At 40.3% G+C, this 22,207-nt stretch overlaps 1 protein-coding gene across 1 annotated transcript in view; it reads left to right on the top strand.

Moving 5' to 3' along the window:
* Cep164 (centrosomal protein 164) overlaps positions 1-22,207 on the top strand; it is a 352,132-nt gene that overhangs the window by 211,023 nt on the left and 118,902 nt on the right. The window contains exons 6-10 of the mRNA XM_068229617.1: positions 7,125-7,325; positions 8,372-8,484; positions 10,666-10,771; positions 14,953-15,995; positions 16,096-16,241. Of these exons, the coding sequence (XP_068085718.1) occupies positions 7,125-7,325; positions 8,372-8,484; positions 10,666-10,771; positions 14,953-15,995; positions 16,096-16,241 (1,609 nt within the window). The remainder of the gene's footprint in view (positions 1-7,124; positions 7,326-8,371; positions 8,485-10,665; positions 10,772-14,952; positions 15,996-16,095; positions 16,242-22,207) is intronic.

Here is a 22,207-nt window from a genome sequence, read left to right as displayed (position 1 = left end):
GTGCCCAGTGACCATCGCTTGTTCCCTAAGTTGAAAGAACATTTGGCTGGAAAGCGATTCAGCACCGACAACGAGGTGAAAGATGAGGTTCACAACTTCCTGAACAGCATGGCGGCGAGCTGGTATGACATGGGCATACAGAAACTGTCACACCATCTATAAAAATGCATTGACCAAAATGATGATTATGTACAAAAATAGCTAAATGTTGAAGCTGTAAAATGATGTAAACCTTTGTAAAAGTAAACAGGTATTTATTTTTTTAAATAAATAGGAGACCTTATTTTTGGGATTATTTTCGTATCTATCATTAATATTTTCCAGTATCATTTCCAGTACTTGTGATATATAAATACATAGCATAACATTGCTCTGGACTTTTACTCTCTGGTTAATGAAGATGTAACAATGATATTTTCCTCTTCTTTTATTCTGACCTCCCATGTACAGGGTCTCTCATATAAACTAGGACCGAACGCACGGTGCTTGTACACTGCACTATGGCAGCTGCCTCAGCCTAACTTACATCGTGCACGGTCGCCCTGCTTTAAGCATGAATACAATCTTAAAATCTTACTACCTTCTAAAATATTCTGGAAGTGTCGCTCTTCCTGGGTTATACAGACATTCTATCTGGTAACCACATTTTGGCTGACGCGAGTGAGTTCTGCCACTGTAATGTTTCTGATTTCATTCGTAATGTTTTCTTTCAGTTCTTCCAATGTGTGAGGATTTGTTCGATACAATTTTTCTTCCAGTTTACCCCACAAGTAAAAATCACACACTGTTAGATCTGGAGAAGAGGACGAAATAGACCAGCACTGATCACACTGTCTGCAAACACTTCCAAGATTGTAAGTACGGAACCTTCTGCTGTATGAGCATGGACTGAATCTTGTCAAAACCACCCACACAATTTTTCTTCTTCCATTAACTGATGGAAGAACAGTGTCGAAATGTCATCTTGGTACCTCTTCACATTTACTGTTGTCTGTGCATCATGCACCAACACCACACCAAACACCAATCTTCCTATCACAATCAGGGACTTCATAAACACCATTAGGATTTTCTGCACATCCACAGCGAGAGTTATGACTGTTCCCATGACCATTAAGATGAAACCAGAACGTTTACTCATGAAAATACAGTGTTGCAATGATAACTGTCTCACCATGTTAACAGCTGAGATTCAGACTGGCGACTGATGCTTGTTAGGTCAAACACGTGCAGGCTGTTTGCAAGGTCAGGAACTTTGCATGCACCTCCCATACTGCAAGTTACGTCTTACTTAATATGAGAGACCCTGTGGGTATGTTTCATATCCGTTTCTAAAATGTGTCACGTCTTTCTTGCATTTTTTTGTTCCAGCTTGGAACAAGAAATACCCTTGTAATATGTGACTTTTGTTAATAGCTAATACAGTGTAATTCAGTGTAATTCAGTGACTGGTACAAACTTTGCTGACAACACAGGTAATCATTATGAACAAATTTCAAACAGGAACCCATCTTAGGAAATATGATAGGATGTGATTAGAGTTGAATGCACCCAGCGAGCTGGCTACGCAGTTTGGGTCATGTAGCTGTTACCTTGCATTTGGAAGATAGACGGTTCAAACCCCACTATCAGCTGTTCTGAAGATAGTTTTCCATGGTTTCCCATTTTCACACCAGGTTGTACAGTTGCTTCCTTCGCAGTCCTAACCACCCCATAATTGCCATGAGACCTGTTTGTGTCAGTGTGCCATAAAACAAATGGCAAAAGAGTAGAATGCATTCCTTATCATATCAGTATAAACCTTAGATTTGTATTCTTAGTGGTCATGGAATATTTTCCTTTAAGGTAATCTTCCTTACAGCATTGAATTGATATTAGGATTACGTGAGTGGAGAAGGATAGGTTTCTAAGAGAGTAATGGATTCAGCTGGGAGGGGATAAGACAGGTGGAAGGAGACCAAGACAATGGTATACTCTCTGGTTTTTAATGATTTTAATGGAACTAAATGAGGCACATTCTTTAAACTGGAGGAAAATGTGGAAGGCTAAGTGGAAAAGTTCAGAACCCCACAAAAGATAGTCTGCCTTATACATTGTTTGAGTCATCAGTCCATAGACTGGTTTGATGCAGCTCTCCATGCCACCCTATCCTGTGCTAACCTTTTCATTTCTACTTAACTATTGCATCCTACATCTGCTCTAATCTGCTTGTCATATTCATACCTTGGTCTACCCCTACCGTTCTTACCACCTACACTTCCTTCAAAAACCAACTGAACAAGTCCTGGGTGTCTTAAGATGTGTCCTATCATTCTATCTCTTCTTCTCGTCAAGTTTAGCCAAATCGATCTCCTCTCACCAATTCGATTCAGTATCTCATCATTTGTGATTCGATCTATCCATCTCACCTTCAGCATTCTTCTGTAACACTACATTTCAAAAGCTTCTATTCTCTTTCTTTCTGAGCTAGTTATCGTCCATGTTTCACTTCCATACAATGCCACGCTCCACACGAAAGTCTTCAAAAACATCTTTCTAATTCCGATATCAATGTTTGAAGTGAGCAAATTTCTTTTCTTAAGAAAGCTCTTCCTTGCTTGTGCTAATCTGCATTTTATGTCCTCCTTACTTCTGCCATCGTTAGTTATTTTACTACTCAAGTAACAATATTCATCTACTTCCTTTAAGACTTCATTTCCTAATCTAATATTTCCTACATCACCTACCTTCGTTCGACTGCACTCCATTACTTTTGTTTTGGACTTATTTATTTTCATCTTGTACTCCTTACCCAAGACTTCATCCATACCATTCAGCAACTTCTCGAGATCTTCTGCAGTCTCAGATAAAATAACAATATCATCGGCAAATCTCAAGGTTTTGATTTCCTCTCCTTGGACTGTAAATTTCTCTTTGATTTCCTTTACTGCCTGTTCTATGTAAACATTGAAAAGGAGAGGGGACAAACTGCAGCCTTGCCTCACTCCTTTCTGGATTCCTGCTTCTTTTTCAAAGCCCTCGATTCTTATCACTGCAGACTGATTTTTATACAGATTGTAGATAATTCTTCGTTCTCGGTATCTGATCCCTATTATCTTCAGAATCATAAATAGCTTAGTCCAATCAACATTATCAAATGCCTTTTCTAGATCTACGAATGCCATGTACGTGGGCTTGTCCTCCTTGATTCGATCCTCTAAGATCAGACGTAAAGTCAGGATTGCTTCACGTGTTCCTAAATTTCTTCTGAAGCCAAATTGATCTTCTCCCAACTAAGCTTCAACTTGTTTTTCCATTCTTCTGTAAATAATAAGTGTTAAAATTTTGCAGGCATGAGATACTAAACTAATGGTGCGGTAGTTTTCACACCTGTCAGCACCGGCTTTCTTGGGAATAGGTATAACAACATTCTTCCGAAAATTGGATGGGACTTCTCCTGTCTCATACATCTTGCACACTAAATGAAATAACCTTGCCATGCTGGTTTCTCCTAAGGCAGTCAGTAATTCAGAGGGAATGTTATCAATTCCAGGTGCCTTGTTCCTATTGAGGTCACTCACAGCTCTGTCAAACTCTGACCTCAAAATTGGGTCTCCCATTTCATCAGCATCAACAGCCTCTTCATGTTCCAGAACCAAATTATCTACATCTTTTCCTTGATACAATTGTTGGATATGCTCCTGCCATCTTTCTGCTTTGTCTTCTTTCCCTAGAAGTGGCTTTCCATCTGAGCTCTTAATATTCATACACCTAGATTTCCTTTCTCCAAAGGTTTCCTTGATTTTCCTGTATGCAGCATCTACCTTTCCCAGGACTATACAGCTTCGACATCCTTGCACTTCTCCTTCAGTCATTCTTCCTTAGCTACCTTGCACTTTCTGTCCACTTCATTCTTTAATCGCCTGTATTCTTTTCTGCCCTCTTCATTTCTAGCATTCTTGTATTTTTGTCGTTCATCAATCAGGTCTAGTATCTCCTGAGTTATCCACTGATTCTTAGTTGATCTTCTCTTCCTTCCTAACATTTCTTCAGCAGCCCTACTGACTTCATTTTTCATGACTCTCCTTTCTTCCTCTATAGTGTTTCCTTCAGCCTTTTCATTTAGTCCTTGTGCAACATGTTCCTTGAAACAATCCTTCACACTCTTTTCTTTCAACTTGTCTAGATCCCATCTTTTTGCATTCTTTCCTTTCTTCACTTTCTTCAACTTCAGATGGCATTTCAAGACCAACAGGTTGTGGTCAGAGTCCACGTCTGCTCCTGGGAAAGTTTTGCAATCCAACACCTGGTTTCTGAATCTCTGCCTAATCATAATGAAGTCTATTTGATACCTTCCAGTGTCTCCAGGTCTCGTCCACATGTACAGCCGTCGTTTGTGGTGTTTGAACCAAGTATTGGCAAGGACTAAATTATGATCAGTGCAGAATTCAACCAGCCGACTTCCTCTTTCGTTCCTTTGTCCCAATCCAAATTCTCCTACTGTACTACCTTCTCTTCCTTGGCCTACCACTGCATTCCAGTCTCCCATCACAATTAGATTCTCGTCACCTTTTACATATTGTATTAGATCTTCTATCTCCTCACATATTCTTTCGATTTCTTCATCATCCACTGAACTAGTAGGCATATAGACCTGCACTATTGTGGTGGGCATTGGTTTTGTATCTATCTTGACGACAATAATTCTTTCACTGTGCTGGTCGTAGTAGCTTACCCGCTGCCCTATTTTCTTATTCATTATTAAACCAACTCCTGCATTGCCCCTATTTGATTTTGTGTTGATAATTCAGTAGTTGCCTGACCAAAAATCTTGTTCTTCCTGCCAACGTACTTCACTTATACCAACTACATTTAACTTTAGTCTATCCATCTCCCTTTTCAGATTCTCTAACCTACCACAATGATTTAAACTTCTAACATTCCACGCTCCGACTCGCAGAATGTCGGTATCCATCTTCCTGATGATCGCCCCCTCTCGTGTAGTCCCCACCCGGAGATCCGAATGGGGGACTAGTTTACCTCCGGAATATTTTACCCGGGAGGAAGCCATCATCAGTACATCATACAGAGAGAGCTGCATGTCCTCGGGAGTTAGTTACGGCTGTAGTTTCCCATTGCTTTCAGCCGTGTAGCAGTATCAACACAGCTAAGCCATGCTGAGTATTATTACAAGGCCGTATCAGTCAGTCGTCTAGACTGCCGCCCTTGCAACTACCGAAGGGCTGCTACTCCCCTTTCGATACATACGATGGATTTACTTGTTAGGTAGAACATAAGGGGGAGCTGTCTCAACCTTTTGCTGTGAAATCTGGAGTAAGACAAGGATGTCTCCTTTCGCCAGTCCTGTTTATCATGACACTGGATTGTATGTTGAGAGAGGCAGTGAATAGAAAGCGGGGCATTCAGTGGGGATTAAATAACTCATTGAAAGAACTGGATTATTCAACTAGCTACAATTGTATTGTATTGTATTGTATTGTATTGTATTGTATTGTATTGAAAAGGTGAATAATACATATCTCAACAAGTTGAATAGCCGACGTGAATACAGAGTCTAATAAGAGTACTGTATATAATATGTAAAGAACTGAATTATGTGGATGATCTCTGTCTTCTTCCAGAATGTTTTTAGGACATGAAAATCAAACTGTATGATTTAAAAATAGAAGCTAAAAAAAGGTAGGATTAAAGATAAACAACAAAAGAACTAAGGAAATACTCATAAACCATTGTAACAATTCTAGCCTGTCTCTAGATGAAATGGATATAGAAAGGGTACAGGAATTTTGTTACATAGGAAGCATGGTCAGCTAGGATGGAGGTGCTTTTAGAGATGTGGTGAGTTGTATAAGTAAAGCCACAAAGGAGCTTTTGCACAGTTACAACCGATATGGAGATCCCCCCCACTTTTGCATAAAAACGAAGCAAAGAATATTCAACTCAAATGTTAAATCTGTTTCACTGTATGGAAGTGCGACCTAGAAAGTGACCAAATACATTACCACAAGATTATGAGATGACCAGAAGGAACAGACTTCCAGGGAGGGAGGGAGAGAGAGAGAGAGAGAGAGAGAGAGAGAGAGAGAGAGAGAGAGAGAGAGAGTGTGTGAGTGTCGTCATTATCATAGAACACCTTCAGCGTGCCAGGTAGGGTAGTCTTCGAGTCTTTGCCATTGTTGTCTCTCCAGAATTGTCTCCTTTTTCACTTAATGGGAAAACGCTGAAGAACTCTGTAAGTCTATTGTTCGGATCCAATTGTATGGAATATTTGGTTTAAAAATAGTTAACATCAGTCACTAATACAGGCCACATTGCTATCTGCGTCTCATGAGAAGTCACAGCAGCTTGGAGATATGATACGAATAGCATATACTACAATAAGCTACAAACATTAGTCGTGATAAACAGTGTGAGCTCTCTGAAAGAGATGCGTGTTCATTATGTGGTACTTACAGTGAATGTGTAACTAAAGTGCGATTGACCTACCAGTTGGAAACTTCACAGCAGCACTTCAGTTTACAAGAATCACCGTGAACGAAAACGGTGTTTATTGTCAGGCCTTGAGACTTGAGATTGGCGCATGCGCGGCAGTTATGCTTACCCTCTGCATGCAAGCGACTTCTCGTCAGACGACCATGTCACTAAAAACAAGTGTCCTTTGAATAAATAAAGCTAGACGAGGTGACAAAAAATAAAATAATTCCCTTAACAGTTAGGTATTGCATCATTTTTAAAAGTTACTGGAAAACAGGGGAACTCCTAATTCGAGACAGGCTCCCAAAGCATTGAAGTAATACTGTATGAAAACAAAGAAGAAAACTTCAATATCAATGTCGAATGAATACTTACAGGAGGAGTTTCCCTACCGGTCCCGCTGTATGGATGTATGTTGGTTTGGCCAAGAGAAGGTAACTTACCTTTAACAGCTGAGGATGTCCCTCACACAGGGACAAAACATGTACTGTAAATGTTTTCATAAATATATTTTTTTCTGAATATTGATTGTATTGAAAACTCCTCCTCTTCTAATTAACGTAAATATTAATGTCAATACAGACAGATAATGAAATGTATTTCTTTTATCGTATTTATATACTGTATTAACCTGGCTGTCGCTCTCTTAGGAGGTGGCTCCATGTTCCTCAAGTCCAGCAAGCTGAAGGTTGAATCGCCGGTCAGCCCCTTGGGAAGTGTAGATTCCGAACCTGTCGTAGAGGTGGTGTCCCTGAGTCGCGACGATCCACTACCCAAAGGAATACTCCGAGATCAACGCACGTCACTTCCAGCCAAACCACTTTGGGATTTAGATCCCAGAGAGATGTCCTGTGAGTATTTGTTAATCTGCAAGTAGTAGAATTACTTCTTTCGTTAATGAAACTCGTGAGGAAACAACTCACTGCCTATCATCAGTTTTACTGAATATGTTAGGTCTAAGCATCGAAGTCTTGCTCTTATGGAAATTACAAGTTGGTATTATAGAATACAGCTTGAATCTAAGTTAGGTCCCACGACCTAGGTGTAGGGCCCCTTTAAACAGCAAGCAAAGAACCTATGATACAAAGAGAAAAGGCAACTACATCTCTCCTGATAGTAACCATTACCCTGTCAATGAATCCACTTGGAAAATCACATTTCTTGTGACACGAGACATGTGGAGTCCTTCATTTTCAACCATTAGAACAAAACAAGATGCACGGTTGCCAACTTAAAATACAATCTGCATGCCAAAACACAGGGAAAGCCATGGGAAGAGATAAAAATGCAGCATAAAAATTAAATATCCTAGCTGCTCGTAACCTGTCACTGCTGTCAAGTGGCATAAAAGTGAAGTAGCCTGGAGTAGCCTGTAACCTATTACTCTGAAATATTGCCTATTTTTTGTGTTTCTTGGAAACATTCAAGCTCTTCAGGCCTTTTCAACCGTTAAATTACCAGTGTTTTACCCCTCGTGTGGCAGTGGGCTCATCAGTTGGATTGCAGCTTTGTTGATTTTCTGCTTACTGATTACTGTAAATTTTGTTTTCTGAATGTTTATTGTATGGCTAAACTCCTCATTTGCTTTGTTGATGCTGTTCAAAAGGAATTGAAAGTCTTTTCTACATCACCGGAGATCTTTAACATATCTACAACTATGACAGAGGGTACCAAGATTTTTGCCTGCTATTTAGAAATTGAATACCTCAACCCAAATCAGACATGAAAGCTTGGGCCACTGCGTCTATACTACAGTGTATTAATTACATGCTGCACAGACAGAGGCATTTGACCAGAATGTATAATATTCTTTATATATATTTAACATTTGAGTATTTTTGACTTCTTCATTTCAGTTTAGGATTTCTGTACCATTAACATGTAATCTTCATTTCAGATGAAGAGAAGCAGATATGGAGACGCCAAGAACTGGAAGAGGAGCGTAAAAGTGTCCGCTTTAATCTGGAGAAAGACTTGGATATCCACTTCAACGTTTCTGATTCTGAGGAAGTCAATGAGGTATGTACCTGTATATCTCTTACACCTGTAAATCATGGTGCTTTATGGTGGACCTCCTCTTTCAGAGTAATTCGTGTTTTTGCTTACGAGCAAACTTCAGGAGAAGCAAAATAAAAATGTTGAATTTTTGCATATATTTTTCTCCACCCAACCATTATTACTTTCTGCCATGTTTGCCAGCCCAACTAACTGGATACTGCTGATGCAATGTTGCACTAGCAAAACAGGCAGAAGTTATTATTTCTTGTAAACTAAATAGTTCAGTTCAGGTAAATCCTCGATATCCAGTTCATTCCACGATTTTAAAAAAATTTGTTTTACTTCGCACCGACACTGATAGGTCTTGCGGCGACGATGGGGTAGGAAAGGCCTAGGAGTGGGAAGGAAGCAGCCATGATTTCATTAAGGTACAGCCCCAGCATTTGCCTGGTGCAAAAATGGTAAACCACAGAAAACCATCTTCAGGGCTGCCAACAGTGGGGTTCAAACCCACTATCTCCCGGATGCAAGCTCACAGCTGCGTGCCCCTAACCGCATGGCCAATTCGCCCGGTCCACAGTATACTGTACTCACTTCAGTAACTTAATGTTAATTTACAAGAAAGTGTGCATGAAACATAATTTCTTCTTCATCATCAACATCATCATCATAATTTCCAGCTTCAGTTTCCCAGGTGTGGTGGAAGGCTTGTTTTGGTTTTGAAAGCAACAAACTCATCAACTCTGTTCAGCTGGCTTGCTAGGTCTAACGCTATAGAGGACTTTCTGTCAGGTTCATCTCTGTTAACCTTTGGCACTCCCCTTACACACGTGCAATTTGTATGTCATTTTCTACACAAAGGCTTCACAAAGTCTTCTAAGGAAGAACTCCCCCACCCTTAGCTGTTTGTATTCCCCCACTGTCTTCCCCCACTGTCGGCATCCCCGAAGATGGTTTTCAGTGGTTTCTCATTTTTGCACCAGGCAAATGCTGGGGCTGTACCTTAATGAAATCATGGCCGCTTCCTTCCCATTCCTAGCCCTTTCCTATCCCATCGCCGCCATAAGACCTATCTGTGTCAGTACGACGTAAAAAACTTGTTTTTCCGCCCAACCGCGCAGCCAGACAGTCGCAGGTAGTACCTTCTGCTATCACATATGGTAGCAAGATGCTCCTCATCTGACCTGTATAATTTCATCATTATTTTACAGTTCCAGTTTCCTGTGTACTGTTGGTGACCCTCTTCCACTCTGTCTTATTGAAATACATTCTGTTGTTAATGACGTCCTCCAGTGTCCTTGCCCAATCTGCAATGTCCATCTTTACGATGTCCATCCAGTCGTTTCTTGGTCTTACTACCATCCGTTTTCCTGCCCCATGTCTCTCCAAGTTAACATAAACTGTCCTTGTTGGCTCATTACATGCAAAAACCACCTCAATCTGGACATGCTGACCCGATCTAACAGTGATGTCCCAATCCTAGCTTCCTTTCTAACCACGTCCAGTTTTGGTTTTTGAATTGTGGACCTACGGAACTTGATCTCAGATGCCTGCAACCTTGATGATTCCTTCTTAGTGAGGGTGCAGGTTTCGATACCATAGGTTAAGATTTGTGTGAAGTACTGATTGAACATCACCAGCTTTGATGTTGTTGGTACTTCGGGATCCCATAGGAGTGTTGGTACTTGCTGGTAAAAGTGAGAGCTCTTCTGCACTCTATTTGCCACCTCCTTTATGGCTAGTGTATCTTGAGATATTACACTACCAGGATATGTAAAGTTTTCCACACTTTCCATTGGATGGTTTCCTAGCATGATGTTCACTGGTCGTTCCTCTCTGTTTATTGCCAGCACTACTGTTTTGGGGTTTGCTTATGCTGAGGTTGAATTCCTAAATTTCTTGTTGACCAATATTAATATGTTGGTGATAAATTGTCATGTTTGTTTTAGCTTTTAACTTTGTCTAAATTATTCAAAGTCGAAACATGTACTGATTGTGAATGCCATATATACTGTATTGAATAGATGGATGAGTTTGTGATTTTTTAATAAGAAATGTTGCCTGACACTATTGTAAGTCAGTACAGATCAGACCATGAAGTTTATCACGTGTAAGACTAGACTGTGACTTACTCTACTTTGTATCCAGGATGTAGCCGAAGAAGAAGGAGCTGATGATCTCGCGGATGAAGAGGACGTTGAAGATGATGAAGACCTACAGGAGAGAGAAGAAGAAGACTGGAATTCTGACGAAGAGGACCCAGATGAAGAGCGGCTTATTGCAGGCATCAAAGTTTCAGGTGAGAGATGTAGGAGGGAGAAAGTCAACCTGGTACTTGTCATGGTCTGCTTTCATTTCACTGTCCAGTAGAAGTACACAATCTGATCAGAAGTAGTCGAACACCCCTCTGTTGCTACGACCTCCACTGATGCTGAGGGGTCGATGTTGTTCATTGCTGTAAGATACCTGCAGAATGACTGGAGCAAGAGAGCTTAGCAACTTTGAATGTAGAATGTTTATTCGTTGCCACATCAGTCAGGTGTGAATCGAAATCGGAATTCTATAACTGCAAAGTTCTTCAGTCTGCTGAAACTAATTTTGATTAAATAAATTTATAAACTACAGTCAAAACAGTTTATTGTGACATCGCTTTTAACAACGTATTGAATATAAGGGCGAAATTTAACTGTCCCGTCTAAAAGCTGTATAAACACTGTATTTGAAAAATCTCGTATTATGACATATCATATAAAATGATTTATTTTAATCACATTTTTGGAGAAATGTATCGGCTATAATGTCTAATGTTGATTATTGTTTGTTACATATTTGGGAAATTCTGACAACAATGTAAAGCTTATTTTCAAACCCTTGTTTTCCCTAGAGGGTAGGTCTCAAATCAGTCAGCCTGTTAAATAGTCAAGACAAGTATCGCTGTAAAGATGTTGCAAAAGATAGGGAATCTGTTTAATACTGAAGAAAAATCACACATTATATGGCGGTTAGATAATGGAAAAACAAATGTCAGCGTCGCAAAGGAATTGGGGTGTATTACACTCGATGATTTCTATGATTTGGAAGGAAAAAGAGAACCTAAAAATTAAGGCAAGATTGTGTGCGACGTTATTAATCAATTTACATTCTTGCTAATTTTTCCTCACTTGTTATTTTGCTGGCTTTTTATTGCCGTACGGACTCTGTAAAGATTAGAAGAAAAGCTCTTCCTCGGCCCCAGTCCACAAATTCTGTATTGCAAATTCAGGACTTATTTTCTTTTCTTTTTTTTTAATTAACCATGTAAGTGTGTAACCTGAAACTTACAGATGACATTTTTACAGCAGAGAAAGACCACTTTGTATGACTATTGCCTATAATGACTGAAATTAGTGATTCCTTTGGAGTCATTATAACCGACTTCGACTGAACCTGAAAAATAATTTCATTAAGTTCCTCCTTTTCTCACTTATAATTCTGTTACCATATGTGGATCAGTGGTAGAGTGTCAGCCTCCTGATCCCAAGATAGTGGGTTCAAACCCGGTGGAGGCAGTCGGATTTTTGAAGGGCTGAAAATAATTCCATTCGACACTCCACGTCGTACGATATCGGCATGTAAAATATCTCTGGTGACACATTTGGTGTTCACCCGACAAAATTAATTAAATCTCAGCCATAGATGCCCAAGAGAATTTCGGTTTACTCGGTCTGCCATCTAGTGGGCCTGGAGTCTAAATTAACGAGCAGACGGCCTGATAGCGTCATATTGAAATGTCTGCATATGGTAGCTGAGGCCGTACGGTTATTATTATTACCATATGTTTTCTTTCTTCAGGTAGTTTATAAATTTGTTTAATCAAAATTAGTTTGGTCAGAAACTGAAAATAGATGGCTTCAGATATCATTAAAAAAAAAAGTGAAATTGGGAGACAAAACCGCAGCCACGTAGGCCACATGTGTTAACTGAACATTGAAGAAAGTGGTATGGGAAAACTGCATGTCATCGTGTGATGCCTCCATCCATGAATTGTGCAGCTAGCACCATGTCTGTGCAGTAAGAGGTATGGTGTTCAAGGTTCTGCCACCTGCCCATAAAGCGTACATTTTGCCAACTAGCACTGCAGTTGGTGGTGTATATCGATGATCCACATACAACTGGAGAGTGAGAATCGCGCTGTAACGTGTTGCAGTCAGATGGAAGGGTTTGGGTGTAGCGAATCCCAGATAAAGGATACATGCCAGCATGAACAGCGTCCACAGTAAAATTTGGTTGAGGTGGGGTAACAGTGAGGCTCTTCTTGTAATACTACAGAGCACATTGTGGAAGGATATAAGAACATTTTGACCAGATGCATGTTGTCTACAGTAGAAGACCAGTTCGGAGATGAATGTGTGTTTCAGCATGACAATGCTCCCTGTCATAAAATAGTCTGTTCAACAGTGGTTTGTGGACAGCAAGGTTCGGGAAATGTACCTGCCGGGCTGAGACAGTTGATTTAAAGTTAAAAACTTCATGATCGTTCCGTATTGAATAGAGAAATAAGATGTACAATATTAGAAGGATCCACCTTTCAATACTTCGTTGTAAGTTGAACTAAAAAGAAGTCACAACTTGTTTATTGGGACTGGTTTCGACACATTACAAGTGTCATCATCAGCCAAATAGTAAAGTATTGAAAGGTGCATCCTTCTAATTTTGTACATCTTCTTCTCAGACAGTTGAGGCGCTTGTCTTCTGGCCCCAACTTGGAAGGTTCGATCTTGGCTCGGTCCGGTGGTATTTGAAGGTGCCCAAATAAGTCAGCCTAGTGTCGGTAGATTTACTGGCACGTAAAAGAACTCCTGTGGGACCAAATTCCGGCACCTCGGAATCTCCAAAAACCGTAAAAGTAGTTAGTGGGACGTAAAGCAAATATTATTATTATTATTATTATTATTATTATTATTATTATTATTATTATTATTATTATTATTATTATTATTATTATTATTATTATTATTAAATGTACCAGCCATCCCAGAGCCCCCAACTCAATCTCTCAAACACCTCTGGGAAATATTAGAACAGCAACTATACTCCAGACCCCATAACCTACTACACCAACTATGTTTGCCATCTCCCCCTTCCTCCCCAAGATATTCCTACTTGCTGTAAAGTTTGAGCTTTAATAAAGGCTGATATCCACTACGGTATAGTATATTCGGTTTTGAGTGGGTCTCCAGATACTTTTGATCATATGTTACATAAAATTTGACAAACGCTTATGGATAATCATCTTCCGAATATTCCTCAGTAATAACATACTTTGAAAAACATAATTGATTACCTTTGTCAGTATCTTGTAAATATCAAGATTGTGTTTTATGGGTATTACATCTATGCCAAAGACATATCTTTCACTCATTTTTTTCACATAGGCAGAATGAACCTCAGATCCAGATAAAAATCCCTGACCTGGCCAGGAATTGAACCTGGGGCCTCCGGCAAGAGACAGCTGTGCTACCCCTGATGGCTGTTCTCATATACAAAAATGGCAGACTGCCTCATCTAATATTAAAGTGGGTGACTTCACTTGCATTACTGAAGTAATTAATCCACTGAAGCAGGGGTATGCATATCTCCATAGGCCCATGCCAGAGTGTAACTTCACACATTTCTTCCACATTAACTCTTTGACCGAGTGAGTTGGCCATGCAGTTAGGGTCGTGCAGTTGTGAGCTTGCATTTGGGAGATAGTGGGTTTGAACCCCACTGTTGGCAGCCCTGAAGATGGTTTCCCATTTTCACACCAGGCAAATGCTGGGGCTTTTCCTTAGTTAAGACCACAGTCACCTCCTTCCCACTCCTAGCCCTTCCCTATCCCCTCGTCGCCATAAGACCTATCTGTGTCGGTGTGATGGAAAGCAAATCGTAAAACTTAGCACGTTACCCTCCACTTACTTTTGTAACTTCACTGTGAGCCCAGTTCAATCACTTTTAACAATTTCCTAAAGAAAATGTCATTACAGATACAACTTATTTTATGCTACACTTTTACACACACACACACACACACACACACACACACACACACACACACACACACTCGTTCTCTCTCTCTCTCTCTCATGAATCCTTTGAAAAAATACTTTCCTGGTTCTTGTAAGGTCTCTGCAGTCTATTTTTCTGGTGTGTTGATATTTTGTGCCAGCCCTGCAGCGTAGGGGTAGCAAGCCTGCCTTTTACCCATGTTAAACTCCTGACCAGGTGAGAGATTTTCATCTGGATCAGAGGACTGCTTGAAGGTCCAGTCGGCATATGTGAAAACATGAGGATCTATTTATAGTGAGAGAGTTCTCATACTCTGCAGGCCATAGGACTAAGCAGCAGTTGCTTGAGTACTGAAGGCCCATCAGAACTTATTTCTGTCTAATTGTGAGTAATCTTTTCTCTATTCCAATCATGTTTTCATTAAAATTGAATACTTGTCCTTGCTTTTGTTAGATATCCTTAATTTGATGGATGCTTCGGAGCTCGACGAAGTGTCTGCGAAGGAAGAAGCTCATCTCGCCCTTCTTGGTGATGACATCCTAGAGACACAAATGGAAAGGCAGAGCAGGCTGAATGGAGAAGTGTTACCAGGAGCAGTTCCTAAAAGTGAGGACTTTACAACTGACTTGAAACTTAGTGATAGCCCAGAGGCAGAGATCATCCTTGGTGAAGGTAGCCCCCTTGACAATGGTATCTCTGCTGAGGTGAAGAAAATGATCATGTCTGATGTTGAACTTGTAGAAGAGTTAGCCTTTAAGAGGCCTTCACTGAAGGATAGTCCTGAAAAGAAAATCATTCCTTTGACAGAGGATATAAAGTTAATGGAAACTCTTTCTGTTTCTCCCACAGAGCTAGTGGATCCGGAGGTGAAAGAAGAACCAGTGAATGTCCTGAAATTGAATCAGGAGTTAGAGGAGCATGCTTCTAGGATGAAAAAACAAGAGAGAGTGAGAAAAGCCTTAGATACAACTGAAGCAGCTAAACTTGAAGAAGAGGAAATAGCAAGGCTTAAGCCTGATCTAGAGACAGAGACGTTACAGAGAGAAGTTGAAGATAAGGACGTGAAAGAAGCTAAACAGAAGAAGGAGGAAGAAGAAGATTTTCATAGAAACCTTTTAGAGAAGGAAGCAGCAAAACAGAAGCAGCAGGAAGAACTACGCAGGCTCATGATGGAAGAGGAGGCTGCAAAGCAAAAAGAAGAATATCACAGAATGCTTTTGGAGAAGGAAGCTGCAAAACAGAAGGAGCAGGAAGAACTGCGTAGGACCCTAATGGAAGAGGAGACAGCGAAACAGAAGGAAGAACTTCACAGAATTCTTCTGGAGAAGGAGGCAGCAAAACAAAAGGAGAAAGAAGAACTGCATAGGATCCTCTTAGAAAAGGAAGAGGAGGAGAGACTGAGAATGCAGCAAGAATCACAGAAGAACGTGAAAGCCTTCAGGGATCGTCTAGACAAGGAGACCAAGGAGGAAATTGAGGAGATACAGAAGGAGCATGTGAGTAAAAAAAATCTCTTATCTTTTATGTTGAAATACTGTTTTTGAATCAGCTTGTCTTGTGTTGCTTACGTGGATTTTTGCCTCTTTCTCATTTTAGGAGCAGCATATTTCTGAGTTACGTGAGCAGCTGTCCCAAGAGGAAAATGTGGAGAGAGCTCGCCTCCAGCAGGAACTGGAAGGAAGGATGCTGGAGTTTGAGAAAGAGCTCATTAATAAACAAATGGAGCAGGAACAAAATCTCAGGTGACAAATCAAGATTTAGTTCACTTTGAATTTTTTTTGTGCAAACTTTTTTTTTTTGGCCAGTTTTCCATTCTCCTGACCCTATGCAGAGGGTTGTATTTACTGTTGCATGTTTCTGGTGGTGTGCCTATATGGAGAGGTGTAAATTAAGATGAACACAAAGCACCAAGTCCTAAAGTTTTCTAAACATTTTTTAAATGCAATTTGCTTCACATCGCCATTGGGATAGGAAAGGCCTAGGAGAGGGAAGTAAGTGACCATGGTCTTAATTAAGGTACAGCCCCAGCGTTTGCCTGGTGTGAAAATAGGAAACCACAGAAAACCCACTATCTCCCAGATGCAATGTCCCAAAGTTTAAGAAATTAACCATTCCCAGTTAAAAATCCCCCAATCCAACTAGAAATCAAATCTGGACTCCTTTGAACAACCATTGAGCCAAGGAGCTTGTTATTAATAAAATTCAACCAAATCATCAACAAAATTACTTCTACCACCAGTTGCTTTGTTATAATACTTCAAGGATGATATGAGTCTGGTGTTCTTTGAGAATCTTTGCTAGGTGTTCACACTTTGCTCTGCTTATGCCCTCGATGTTAAGCTGGCATATTTTCATTGAAGGGCCAATGTTACGAACTTGAGGGCCCTGAGAAGGGCCTCTAGGTATGATTCTTCTCCATTTTCCTTGACCGGGAGGTCGTATACGACAGTTCGGTCTCATCTTATTCTGATGTTGCTCACTTAGCACCACCCGGGGGACATGTGTAGGGTAATTTAAGGTTAAACCTACGGACATGAGCAACAGTGGTATCCCAAGAGGATATCGTAAACAATACATCCCCGGCTGGAACGAGGAGAGTGAAAGGCTCTTCAAAGAATTTGAGGCCAATGGTGACCCAGATACAGCTTCGGAACTGTTACAATCCCTAGATGAAAATAGGAAGAGAATTTGGCAAGAAACAGTAGAGTCCCTAGACTTCACTCACTCCAGCAGAGAAGCTTGGAGCCTGATCAGGAAATTGGACACACCAAATAGCAAAATTAGACCGAAAACAAGCATCAGTCTAGACGACATGGCCAAGCATATGATCTGTACCTCAAAGGTCTCAGTTGAAAAGCATCATAGAAGGCACGTAAAGCACCTCCTGAAGGAAAAGAAACATTCGGCTCAACGATCCTCTGAATTCTCTGCCCCATTTCAACTACAAGAAACTAAGCAGGCCTTAGAAAGTCTAAAACCTGGCAAAGCGGCAGGCGCTGATGGTATATATCCAGAGTTCCTTCTTCATCTTGGACCAGCTGCTGCTAAATGGCTTACTAACTTCTTCACAAACATACTAGAGACAGGTAACCTACCTTCAGTCTTCAAGAAAACAAAAATAATAGCTGTATTGAAAACATCTAAGGACCCAACAAAAGTTAAGAGTTACCGGCCAATAGCACTACTCAGTGTTACAATGAAGCTTATGGAAAGGCTGATATATAACAGGATTTTTGCGACAATAAACCAGCATATTCCAGTCGAGCAAGCTGGATTTAGACCTGGACGAGGATGTGAAGAACAGGTTTTAGCACTAGTTACCCATATTGAAAATGGATTTGAGAACAAAATGGTAAGCACGGCCGTCTTCTTAGATCTGACAGCTGCATATGACACCGTGTGGCAAGATAAGCTCCTTCTCAAATTTATCAGCATCATCCCTTGTCTGAAACTCTCCACATTACTCAGTAACATGCTGAGTAATAGGTACTTCCAGATTTTTTCCGAAGACTCCAGAAGTAAAGTACATAAGATAAATGGCGGACTCCCTCAGGGCTCTGTATTGGCCCCTCTTCTATTCAACCTGTACACACATGACCTTCCTGTAACTAAATCCAGAAAATTCATCTACGCAGATGACATCGCATTAGTTGCCCAACATCAACGCTTCGATGAGTCTGAGTCGACGCTTACATCAGACTTAAAGATTCTAGACAGTTACTTTTATCACAACAACCTTAGACCAAACCCCAAGAAAACTGTTGTGTCTACCTTCCATTTGCGGAATAGAAGTGCTGGGTACAAACCAACCATACCATTCAAAGGAGAGAATCTACAGTATTGTAGTAACCCAAAATACCTGGGAGTCACCCTGGACAGGTCCTTGACCTACAAGAATCACCTCTATAATGTGTCAGCCAAGATCAAGACCAGAAATAACATCCTCCAAAAGCTGGCAGGTACATCCTGGGGTGCTAATGCCCAAGTCCTGAGATCCACTGCTCTTGCACTCTCTTATTCCGTCGCTGAATATTGCTGCTCTACCTGGCTTAACAGTGCTCACACTGGATTAGTAGACACCCAGCTGAACCAAGCAATGCGTATCATTACAGGATGCATCCGACCAACTAACACACACTGGCTTCCCACCCTAAGCCACATACCACCTCCATCCCTAAGAAGATCACAGTCACTGCTTAACTTGTGGAAGAAAATTGAAAACAATCCTCACCTTCCTATTCATTCTGACATAGCAGCTTCCCCAGCTAAACGACTGAAATCCAGACACCCTTCTTGGCGTACTGCAATGAATTTACAGGACACCTCCTTTAATGTATCGGACGCCTGGAAAGAACAATGGCAACAGCAATCCGCATTACCACATCACCACATCATTGAGAACCCATGCAAGTGCCCAGATGGTTTTTCTCTTCCCAGACGGCAGTGGAGGATGCTAAATCGAATTAGGACCGGCCAAGGTAGATGTGGAGCCACTCTCTTCAAATGGGGATGGAAGACATCACCGCAATGTGACTGCGGACAAGGGGAACAGACAGTGGAACACCTTGCATTTGAGTGTCCTTTGCGTAGTTACAGAGGCTCTATTGAGGACTTAAACTGTGTCTCAAACGAAGCTCTTCTCTGGCTATTAAATTTTGACATGGAACTTTAGTTACGAGCTTGAGATGGTAGTTGTATATATTGTAAATAATATTGTATTCATCATACGCTAAATAAATAAAAATACTTCAAGGAAGTCTGGAAGTTTAAAAATTGTTGCGTGAAAATGAGTGGTCGTAAGTTTTCCTTCATGGCATAATTAAGAACTACGTGGAAACAATGTGCGAGTTGCTGCCGTCCTTCAAATATAACCACACTAGATCCATATGGAGTGAAGGAGAAATTACTTTGTGATTGATGTTCCTAGGCAAACGTGTCAGCTGTGTTCATTCCGAGTCAGGCCTCAGTGACTGAACGATCAGATCCAGCAGCTTCATTCTCCATATCCCAATGTACAGAAGAGCCTGAGTAGCCATTATCAAGTAGTTTTTCTAACAGCACGTCTTCTTTCCAACTGCTATATAGTTGAAAGTTAGAAACTTCATTCTGTTCCGTATTGAACTGGAATTGCAGTAAAATGAAAATGGTTAAAGGTCCACCTTTTCAATACAATGAATATTTGTTGATGTGAGTATATATCACATAACGTTTAAAGAAGATTGGTACTAGTTTCGACGCCTATTGTGCGTCATCGTCAGCCAACGAATCAATTGAGCAAAATACAACTAATCAAATAGCAATATATAACACATGATAGAACCTACAAGACAAATGTTAAACTATGACTAGTTAAAATATAAAACACATGACAGCAAATACAAGGACTAATGTTAAAAGTTAAATTGTACAAGTTAAAACAATGAAAGCAAATCAGAGAAGGTAACACAATTGTTAAGGTATGATACATGAGAAAATAGTCCAGCTTGAGGTTTGTAGAACATAAGGTGTATCTATATACAACACTTCAATGCACCTAGTAGGGCAGATTTTAAATGTAACATTAAAATGATGAGGGTATGGTGCATATGACCATCTAAAACACATGACAGCACCTATAAAGTCACTGTTAGATTATAACCAGTTGAAATGATGAGGTGCGTCTGACCGTAAAATATTTTTTTTTTTTAAATTTGCGAAGGTATCCCAGTTGTTGAGACTTGATAAACAAGAGAATAGTCCAGCTTGAGGTGCATAGATCATAAGGTAACATATGTTATCAGTGGGAAGGGGTGTCTTCATTTTTACTGGGAGTTCAAGATCAAACCGGAAAAATAAGATGCAAAGTGCGTGTACTGAAGTCTGAAAAATGGAAAAAGGACTCCCATTTTGAACACCCTATTTTCAAGGCCCGAGTACATCTTTTTCCTTTTTCCATTTTTGCATCTTATTTTTCCGGTTTGATCTTGAACTCCCAGTAAAACTGAAGACACCTCTTATTCAGCTTTAACCATTGTTTTGGATGAAGTGGATATTGGCCTCTACCTTATAAGCGGCTTTAGGCGTGATCAATCCTGTTTGAAGTGTTACTACTCCATGTCTGCTACAATATGTGATTCCTCTTGCCCGACTCGCGTATCTACACAAGAGTGAGATTTAATTATTTCTTCATTCAAAAGAATATAATCATCATTTTTGTTGTGTATGAACATTCTTATTAACTGACTGGTAGCAATGAATTTGATTATTACACTGCCAGCTCTGTGTTGTACCTTATGTTTTTAACCTCTGGCAACACGATTAGGCCTGTGTGGGTGTTTTTTTTTTTTTTTTCACTTAGCCATGATGAACACACTTATATATTTTCACTCTTGTTTTATGTTTGAACATTTCTGATTGACTGACTGGTAGCAATGATATCCTAATGATTTTAATTATTTCACTACCAGCTCTGTATTGTACTTTCTGTTTTTATCCTCTGTTTCAACACGATTGTGTGTTTTTCTCTTAGCCATGTTGTAACATTCTATGTTTTTTTCACACTAGTTTTAAGCCTATTTTCTAAATGTAAATGTTGGTTCTTAGGGTACCATATATTTTAAGGACACTAGGTTCGGGGCCCTGACCTAACTTTAGGCTAAGATTTTGTTTCGGCTGATGATGCTTACTACAGTTAAGCGAAACATGTCCCATCTTACAACGCCTGTTGTAATGTTTATTTCCTAAATATAAGGAAAGATAAGTATTGGAAAGGTGGTGTTAACTATTATTCTTGTTTTAATGTTCATACTCATATATTGGCATGATAAAAAGGCTCGTTAACACATCAGATCAGTCAAGAATATCACTCTTTCATCCTCCACAGAAAATGCTATAATGCTCTTTGACCAGACGAAGGTCATTGCACCTATAAAATACTTATATACTCCACTTGTGAGGGAAGCCATAGAGATAGAGCTGCGCCCAAATAACATCAACAGGGAAAATGGCTACAAGTTATCAAATACATGGAGACCTGTACTGCAGAAATGCATGTATAACACCACCGTGGCACAGCGGGACGCACTCAATAAACTGTCGAAAGAGGGCGGTCAATCAGCAACTTCCCTCCCAACCGCAACAGCACAGTGCGGCAATCCCTGAGTCCAGATAGTGGGGGGGCTGTTGTAACCAAGGTTGAAATTTACAAAACACAACTTTTATTGCTTCACTTTGATATTTACATAAATAACTGAAATTTATTTTGAAGCAAAAAGGAATATTGAATCTTGAGAAAAGTCTGTCTTTATACAATATGTACAGGTTTACAGTCTTTATATACACTCCTATCTTGAAAAGATAGTCTTTGTGAATTGACACGATGATAGTCGAGAACTATCTGGCACACTAACATGAATGTCTTTGAGAGTCCTTGTTTGTTGAAGTGCCTGAATTCCTAAAAAGCAAGTTCAATTGATTGAAGAAATTCCACCTAGCGAAACTAAGGGAGCTTGCGTAAATTAGGGAATGAAAATAGCTTGTGAAAGAATTACGGAACATAGGCAGCGGAGACAGGTAAGGGAGCGGTGACCAGAGGTGAAACCTCGTACTGCCAGAAATTCAGTCCACCTGGTCGAAGCACATTTTCAAGAGGAGTAGCCTCCGTGCTCGACGTAGGGTGTATTCTGGAGCTGGACACCGGGGCAAGTGGGCAATTGAGCAGGCAGGGAGC

Source organism: Anabrus simplex, chromosome 11, assembly GCF_040414725.1.
Source record: "Anabrus simplex isolate iqAnaSimp1 chromosome 11, ASM4041472v1, whole genome shotgun sequence".
NCBI lineage: Eukaryota > Metazoa > Arthropoda > Insecta > Orthoptera > Tettigoniidae > Anabrus > Anabrus simplex.
This window is presented reverse-complemented; position numbering and strand designations above follow the sequence as displayed.